Source organism: Mesocricetus auratus, unplaced genomic scaffold (assembly GCF_017639785.1).
Source record: "Mesocricetus auratus isolate SY011 unplaced genomic scaffold, BCM_Maur_2.0 Super-Scaffold_100003, whole genome shotgun sequence".
NCBI classification, from domain to species: Eukaryota; Metazoa; Chordata; class Mammalia; order Rodentia; family Cricetidae; genus Mesocricetus; species Mesocricetus auratus.
In genome coordinates, this window is record NW_024429188.1 from 61,773,314 (window position 1) to 61,782,727 (window position 9,414).

At 36.8% G+C, this 9,414-nt stretch overlaps 1 protein-coding gene and 1 pseudogene across 1 annotated transcript; both read right to left on the reverse strand.

The window, feature by feature from the left end:
• Nucleotides 1-992: 992 nt before the first annotated feature.
• Nucleotides 993-1,993, reverse strand: LOC121139847 (small integral membrane protein 10-like protein 2A). Its single transcript, XM_040743855.1, has one exon. The coding sequence runs from the start codon at nucleotides 1,879-1,881 to the stop codon at nucleotides 1,684-1,686; it is 198 nt and encodes a 65-aa protein (XP_040599789.1). The 5' UTR covers nucleotides 1,882-1,993; the 3' UTR covers nucleotides 993-1,683.
• Nucleotides 1,994-3,837: 1,844 nt separating this feature from the next.
• On the reverse strand, nucleotides 3,838-4,981 carry LOC101825738 (annotated as a pseudogene).
• Between the last annotated feature and the right edge of the window lie 4,433 nt (nucleotides 4,982-9,414).

Genomic DNA, 9,414 nt, shown 5'->3' on the forward strand with positions numbered 1-9,414 from the left:
TTATCATTAAATGAGTAGTATCATTTAAATTTTAGGGTGCTGTTTCATCTTAAAGTAGCCAATAATGGAATACTGAATTTGTATTTTTATGCTAATGAATAGATGTTAGTTTTAATTTCACTACAAACAGACTATTGAATGTCTTTTCTATTAAATTTACTAACAAACAGCAAAGAGGCTAACTTTAAAAATAATGTTGTGATGAAAGATATTTCATCTCCCTCCCCTTTCCCATGCATTTTCCCACAATTAAAAAACCCTCTAACCTATCTCTGCTGTGTGGTGTCTTTCTATCATTCCCTACTTTTAAAATTAGGCAAGATAATTGTTGCTTTCTCATAAAAGCTATTATATTAAATAGAGTTAGAGTTAAGCATTGCTTAATAAAATAGAACTAGCACTTCCATTGTCTGATCGCAGAGAAGCAGAAACAAACACTATTTGTGACAATAGACCTTCAGAACAGATATATGAGATACATAAAAGTTGTGTTAAACCATCTTATTCTCAAATAATATTATATTCCCAAAAGATTTTCCCAAGTGTGGGTTTTTGTCGAGCACAATTTAAATTATGTTCAGTGGTTCTATGGAGACAGCTTATTCGGTAAAATACTTCATATGATAGCATGAGGAATTGTCTGCATCCTCAGCAACTAGAGACATTGTTGGATGCAGTAGTGCATGCCTTTAATACTAGTGAAAGTGGAGACTGAGACTGGCAGATAATTGTTTCTGATTGATCAGCTCCATAGCCTTGACAAATTAGTGAGCTCCAGGTTCAGGGAGAGATCTTGTCTCAAAATGAAAACTAGCAGTGGAAGAAAAATACCCAACATCAAACACTGGTTTTAACAGAGCCATATAAATCATTTCTTCCAAATAAAATACAACATGGTCAAGATGTCTTAGGTTTATGTAGTCATACAAATCAACATAGGAACTGTCCATGAAAGAAAATAATCTAAGACAATGTTTTACAATAACCCAATTTTTATTCTTTTCCTCGTTCCTCAACTACACAGAAGAGATTGCTCATAAGGAAGGTAAAAACATCCAGAAACCCCAGTATTATCCGTTGTTATTATTTTTTGTATTTTATTGCTTGCCCTCAAATCACGGACTTTAAATGATCACAAATAAAATAAGTTCATGTGTTGTCTCATCTTTCAGAACTTTAAGATCAGTATAGGCCATTGTAAACACCTCACAAAGCAGACAAGGATGTTCTAATTCAGCATCTGGCCCATCTAGATAAATACTTAAATCTTCACATTTCTTAAGATTTTGTTTTGTCTGGTCATTCTGACACTCTGGTTCACCCTTGAGGCTCTGCCTGCCATGGCTGTCTAGCTTTGTGAGGCCTTTCTCTGGACAGATTCTTTCTAAAATATCACCAAAGTCACGGGACTCCTCAGCATGAACATCTTCCAAAGCACAGAAAATAGAGATAGTCTTTGTTTTTCTTTCAACTGAAGGCCGATTCATCCAGAAAAGCAATTCTGCTGGGCAACGACTTTGCTTCAGTGTTACTTCCTTAAGATTGAATAATGGCTTGTTAATTCCATCTCCTCTGGACCTATTTACCCTTGCCAGGCTGATGTTCAAGTTCTTTGTACCAATCAGGTATTACGGTCTTTGATGTGGTGAGCCTGGTTTGATTCCTTTGGTTAAGTGACGGCCTTCAGAGCAGTTCAATATGAACTTGCATGCGTACATTGAACATCAAAGAAGCCATGACATAGAGAGAGGGGAAATTGATGTGCAGCCGCCAGGCCAGCCTGAAGAACAGAAGCATTGTGCGGGTCAGTATTGGCCCAAAGCCACCATAACTGCGGGTCATAGGCATAAGTGACCGATCATTCATACCCAGTGGAGCCATAGACGTGTGGAGGTTGGCACTCCCACTGCCCGTAGGCACACTGCTTCGTCTTGGAACTTCTCCTTGGCCACTTGTTGTCGACCAACAAAACCAAGTTTAAGAGAGACAAAACCACAGGTCGTTTGTCCAAGAGATTCTGAAAATCTGTGCCTCATAATAGCTGTCAGCCTGTGACCTCACAAAGCCCACCTGAGAATGTGGCAGTATGCCAATGCTGACCCCAGCTTTTCCACTTCCACCAACTTTAGCCACCTCACGATGGATATGTTTGGCAAAGTACTCATGGTACCTTTGGACTTTGAAGGAATGATGTTAAATCTATTTCCTTTTCTAAGCAAAGAAACTGCCATACATACTATTTGTCCTGATTAGAAGCGATAAATGCTTTCTGTCTCAGATGTAGTAGTGGGTACTCTGAAGACTTAGACCACTTACAAACCTATTTGTCATAGATATCACATGGAGAAATCATGTTTTTGTACACTAGCCCTTCTTATTGTTCCCAACTTTGAAAACTGTTCTAGAAGTGTTAATTTTGATAAACCAGTAACATAGCTTCCTCTGGATAAGGGGAGGGATGACTCACATTCCATGATTTGTGAAATTGCCTGAGGTTTATATAATCTATACTTATTTATATTTACATTTTTAATTTTGCATGGTTTTAATTTCAGATAAAAATTTTAAAAATCCAACAATATATAATATGCAGGTACACTATTCTGTGGGAGTTTTTTTTTGCCTTAAGGCACAAAGGTTCGAAAAGATCCTCTAGACATGAACTGAGAGCTAGGTGGGTCAAAGCCAGTGAAGACCGACACAGAGAACTGTAACAGAGGGCAGGGTCTTCCCAGGGGTCCACTTCTTCCATTCAAGAGGCATCCTCATCACCCTCGAATGGGGGAATCTCATCAGGAACAGCAGCTCTCAACTCCTCTGTTGTCAGCTCATTTTCTTAAGTGACCAAGCCCAGTTTGATTATGATGTAGATGTGGTTGGAGTGGGTCTGGGGGATCTTCAAGAGAGAAAGCAGGGGAAATCAGAGCAGTTTGAAAGAGCAGCACCACTAGGTCCTTGACAGTTTTGCCATATTTGTCTATCTCAGGCTTCTGCTGCAGGTTCTCCACAATGGGTTGGCTAGGATTGATCTCTAGGTTACTTTTGACCCTCAATTATCCCATTGTAGAATTTTTTCCAAGTTCCAGGGCTTTCATTATCTGTTCCATGATGGTGGTACAACTACTTGTGCTTGTCACAGTGCAGCAGAGAGAAGACACAGGCTTATGGGAGATTTAACCTTCTCATCCTTCTAATACAAGATCTCCCCAAAAATGTCAACCATTTATAATATTTTGATGGTTAGTGACCGACATCTTCCTCAATACAATCTATATGGATCAGCAATCATTGTATTCCCATTTTAGGAATAAAGAAAATTAGGTTAAAATAGTGTAAAATAGATGAAATTAAGGTTTGCTAGATGGTTGAGCAGGTAAGAGCTCTGGCTGCTCTTCCAGCGGTCCTGAGTTAAATTCCTAGTACCAACATGGGAACTAACAACTCTTGAAGCCTGCAGTTCATGGTATATGATGCCCTTTCTGATGTGTATCTACAGACAAAACACCCATATAAAAATAAATAAATAAATAAATAAATGAACCCTTAGTTTAAATTTTTTATTTTAAAAAGTTACAATAAATTTATCATTGTTAAGAAGATGTTGATTAAAAGTCTAGTCTACATAAAACTAAAATACTAACTTAAATGTTGTCAGATACTAATGTAAAAGTTAATTATTAATATTTCCTAATATTAAAGTACTTCTGGACTGATTAGATGGTTCATCCATTGAGAATTCTTGATGTTCTTCTACAGGATTCATATTCAATTCCCAGCATCCACAAAGAAAATAACAACTGTCTGTAACCCCAGTCTCTGGGGATCTGATACACACTTTTAACTTCTGTAGATACTAGGTACTCTATGGTATATAGATACACATGCACGCAAATCATCCATAAACACTAAACATATAAATGGAATTTCAAATGTTTGAAAGTACAAAAAATTGAGGTAGTTAGGTATCAGCTGATCATAGGTGTCCATGATAAACACATGGCGGACAATTTGATGTTGTTCTTTTTTCACAAAATGTAATTCATCAAAGAAGGAAAGGCAATGCCCTGAATTCCAACTGTAGAGAAGTACTTATCTGCCAGATGGTCTTCCCAATTGTTGGTGAAGCTCTTCTAGATTTCATCATATTTCTCTTGAATGATGTCATCAGGGTTTATGGTTTAAATAGGTTTAGTCTTCAGCTCTTCCTGATCAATGTGTTTCTTATTAATTTTCTTTGTCCTCTCCACTGGATCCCCCATCTTCAATCTTAGGCTTCTCTTTGTCATTCTTATCCTCCTCCTTTTCTCACATCTATTATTCTGCATCATCATCATTGATTTCATTCTCTTCTTTGTTATCAAAAAAAAAAGATGAAAGGATAGCCTATGTACTGTATTTCCTAATTCCTTGACCCTCCTCTCCTCTAAATGTTCTGTCTTGTCTTCTTTGAGGTAAAGGATCATTTTGGTACTCCAGCCAATGGGCTTATAATGTTCTGAATCAACTGAACATTCCACAAGAAGAATACCCCCAAGCATACCACTCATCATGATTGTGCTTTGTGATCATAACCACATTCTCTGCCACTAGATTGGCCAAGTAGAATCAGACACCAAACTGCCCAATCATAGTGATGTCTACTCCAGCCTGGAAAAACTGCATGAACACTTTTGTTCGAGACTTAGAAATGGTTTCCACATTATATATCAGATCAGCCTTGGTCAGGCCAATGCTTTTGCCCAACAAATTCAGGGTTCACTCCTGAGGACTGGGGATGATGTCATTTTTTTCAGTACTTTTCCACTGTCAAACTTGTTATGGTCATTCAGGCTTTCATAACGAATCTTATTCAAGGCGCCAGAAACATTACAGATTGACTCCATAAGGAAAATTTCTTGATTTGAATAGAAATTTTGAGAATAAGTTACATAAGCTGAGTGATTTCTGTCTCTTCCCATACATTGTTTATTTCCTTATGCATCTTGAAACATTACAGATTAACTCTATAAGGAAAATTTCTTGGCTTGAAAATTACATGAGCTGAGTGAGTTCTGTCTCCTCCCCTACATGCATCTTGACACAAAAGCCACATAATAGTGCGAAGGAGGGTGAGGTCAGACAGCTGTTGTCTTACAAGTCAAGCCTAGATTGCATGGCATAGAATAACTTATGGTGTAGGCTTCAATGGACGCTGTAACGATACGCGACACACAATTACTGACAGTAAAGCTAAGTATTTAATGTAGAAAATTACTCACAAGATACCAAACCCAGAGGAGCCAAGCAGTTCTCAGCTAGCTGCTGGACCGGAAGCCGAACTCCAGGAAAAGAGACCGAGACTTCCTGTGTGCTGTCTTTTATGCCTTCCCCCGTAACGCCCCTAGCCATGCCCAAAAGTGGGCCTGGCTAATGACGTAGTTCCGTCTACGTACGTATACATCTTTACGTCCAGCCGTATACATCTTTAGTCCTGCCTAAAGTGGGTGTGGCTAGCGGTGTGGTAAACCGCCCTTTTATTACCTCATCTGTATGCACCTCTAATAAGTCACATGTTTAATGGCGGCATCAGACTTCCTCCTACATATGGAAGCTTGTATTTACAGGTTTTAAGCATCTTGAGAAGAAATGTATACCTAGAGAGATAAGTTGGTGGCTATCAGTGAGTCATGCTCTCACAGAGTCAATTCCAAGAACACAGCATGAAGCTCACTTTCACCTGTAGCTCCAGTTACAGGAATTAAAATCCTCTGGTTTCAACCCATACCTGCACATCCACCCCCAACTGCCACACACACCCCTGCCCAAAGCACACACTCTAAAAATCACATATATACATACTATTTTGCAAAAACTTTTAAAACCTTAAAACAATAAATGTAAAGACAGCAATTATGAATTGCTTCCAGTTATTATATTTTTATCACAATAAACAAAAGTCCCATGCATTTCATCTTTCTTAGCTTTTAGTTTTTTTCTAATAATTTTCTTAAAACTTGTCTAACATGACTGTGGTGGAAAAGTGGCTAACATGGAAACAAACACATACTGCTTAACTTTATTTAATGTCTTAAGTAATTTTGTATATAATATAAATACAATTGTTTAAAATGTGTAAATATTTACCATTTCTTTGACTACATCTTTGGTGAAATGCATTCATGTTGTCTTTGAGAAAATTTGATTTCTTTCTGAATGATATTTTTTTCTTCAAATGAAAATGTAGTCTGTTACTTCTTGAAATGTTGGAAATATCCAGTTTCTTCCTATTCTTCACTAAGTGTTAGCTGAAAAGATGTACAGTAAAATAATTATTTTCCATAATAATATACCTTCTTTCCACAAGCAACTTTCTTGATTTTTTCATATATCACAAATGACTTTATTATTGACTTTTGTTAGCTGACTAATTTCTTTTAAGAGTATTTGCATACAACTCTATTCAAACTAACTTTGTAAAGTCAGTTTTTTATAAAATATACCATGCAATAGGATTGAGTGATTTTTGCAGCTCTATATTACACCTAAGTTGATGAAAAGTTACTTACAAAGCTTCATATTCTGAAATTTCTTTTTGGTTTTTCGAGACAGGGTTTCTCTGTATTGTTTTGGAGGCTGTCCTGGAACTCACTCTGTAGACCAGCCTGGCCTCGAACTCACAGAGATCTGCCTGCCTCTGCCTCCCGAGTGCTGGGATTAAAGGCGTGTGCCAACAACACCCGGCCTGAAATTTTTTCTTAATCAAGATAGTTACTTATAGAATCTTATAGTATTAATCTGTTCATACACAATTATCTTTACCACTAGAATTAATGAATTACTTTTGTAACTCAATGTGATTAGCTGTTTATAACTTTAAATAATAAGAACCAAAAGACTGTAACTCTCACAATATTTTGGTATTTATAGTAATTAATGTTCTATATTTAAGTTGCCATTTCTTCTTTAATTTTTGTTTCTTTATTTGTTTGCCATAAATATTCTTATTAAACATGTGTTCCCCTCTTGTCTAAATCTATTCCTTTTGGGATAATATGTCTCAATTTTCAAATCATTTGCATGATTTACTTTTCAGTTATCAGATTGTTTTTAGTGTCATACTGCATTTTCTTTCTATTGCTGTGATAAACTACTGACCAAAGGCAATTTGCTGAGGAAAAGTTTTACTTGTCCTAGAGGCCACAATCCATCATTGCAGGATGATGTGGAAGAATCACAGAGAGAGGAAATAAAAGAGGAACCATGGGAAAGTGGTGTTTATTGTTCTGTTTCTCATGACTTGCTGTAGTAAACCCTATTTGTGGGGCTTCAGTTACATCCAGCTGATTTGCTGTAGAGGGGGAGTGTGGGTTAAAAATGGCAGGAAAAGATTTCAAGGAAAAGACAGAGACACAGAATAGAGTCAGAAGGGCAATCCAGTGAATACTGAACATACCAAGTTTATTCTTCAACATTCTTATATACCTCAACCAAAAAGAGGAAAATGGCAAAAGACTCTTTATCATAATACAAGTAAGAAAAATATTTTCTTCCTTAATTCTCCAAACATTTTGTAACCACACCTTAGACTAAGTCTCTCATCTGGCATTGAGAGTTAATAGGAACCACAACTCAGAGCAAGTCTCTTGTTATTCAGATAAGATATCTTGGACTAATACCAAACATACCACAGTAGCCACACATTAGAACTTTAGGTCTTAAGACTTTAACCTTGGAAGATTAAGCATAGTTTTGAGCTCTCTGACCTTAAGTCAAGATGAAGAAGAGTCAATTTTATGAAGTCTGACAGTTGGAATATTCACCAATCTGATTATAGGGTAGGCCAGTTCAGGCATCGTCTCTACTATTGCTAGGAATCTAGACGGTATCATCCTTGTGGATTATTGGGAGTTACCCCAGCACTTGGTTTCTCCCTACTACCATAGTGGCTCTTCCTATTATGATATATCTTACATTGATCTTCCACTGCATTCCTCTCACCTTGGCCATCTCTTTTCCTCCTGTTCTCATTCCCCCTCCCCTCCCTTTTACCACCTCCACCCCAAGTTTATCTTATAGATCTCATCTAATTTCCCTTCTCATGGCAATCCATGTGTCCCCCTTAGGGTCCTCCTGGTTACCTAGCTTCTCTGGAGCTATGGATTGTAGTCTGATTATCCTTTGCTTTACAACTAATATCCACTTAATGATTGACTACATGCTGTGTTTATCTTTGAGTCTGGGTTTCCAAACTCAGGATGATTTTTTTCTATTTCAATCCATCTGCTTGAAAATTAGGTAATCTATTGAGCCTTGGGCAGCAGATCAGTACTCATTCTGAGAATACACATGGACTTTGGACTCCCATCCAACAATGTGAGGTATACTCTCACCCTGAACTCTTGGGGGGAGGGTCTAGGCCCTGTCCTATATGAAATGACAGTCTATGGACACCCCCATGGAGGGCCTCACCCTCCCTGGGGAAATGAGGTGATAATCGGGGGTTGGGGGGAGGGCACAGGAGGAGGGGAGAGAAAGGGAGAGGGACCTGTAACTGACTTGTGAAGCAACCTTGTTTCTTATCTAAATTTAAACTGAAAAATAAATAAAAAACAAAAAACAAAAAAGAAATACATTTAACAGAAAGATTGCATCTCTGTATGAATAAAACTTAAAAGCACCAAAATAAAGGAATAATGAGGCTAAAAAAAAAGAAAGAAAATTACACAAAGTCATCATTTTTCATAGCTGAGTAGTATTCCATTAATTAGATGTACCACATTTTCCTTATTCATTCTTCCGTTTAGGGGCACCTAGGATCTTTCTAATTTTTTGTTATTATGAATATTGCTGCTATGAACATTGTTGAGCTCATAATTTTAATGTATAATACCTGTAAAATTCCATGTCCTCTCACAATAATTAGTAAGTTTGTTATTTCTCATGATGACATGAAATTTCATCATCTGTATTTATTGAAAATTATCACATACATGATTCTCTCTTGGCAATATTGTCTATATAATACTTTTTATAATTATGGTTTATACCTCATCAATAAATTCTTATGGCTATAATAATGGTTTCCAATATTACTCTCAAAACATTTTTCTGTTCTAAGTCAATGGACATTATAAATGCATGCCTTATTCAAAGGAGTATTCTAGTAAATGTGAATGATACTTCCTTTTCTAGTCTTATAGAGTTCACTATCTAGAATTTTATATAAAAATGCACAATTTATTTTCCATCCTAGTATTCTTCCATTTACTGGGTAACAGTCATTATATATCTGGAATTCCACCTATTTTAAGGATGGCTATAATCCTTTCTGACTTTCAATCTTCCTCCTAGGTGGATTAAAACAGATATAGCAGATTATATCTTAGTTACCATGAGACAAGAAGACATCAAGCAAGAGGACTTGTTGACAAAACA

What these genes read in the sequence shown, in the direction of transcription:
- LOC121139847 (XM_040743855.1), bottom strand. Translation starts at nt 1,881, where the DNA reads ATGGCTCCACTGGGTATGAATGATCGGTCACTTATGCCTATGACCCGC.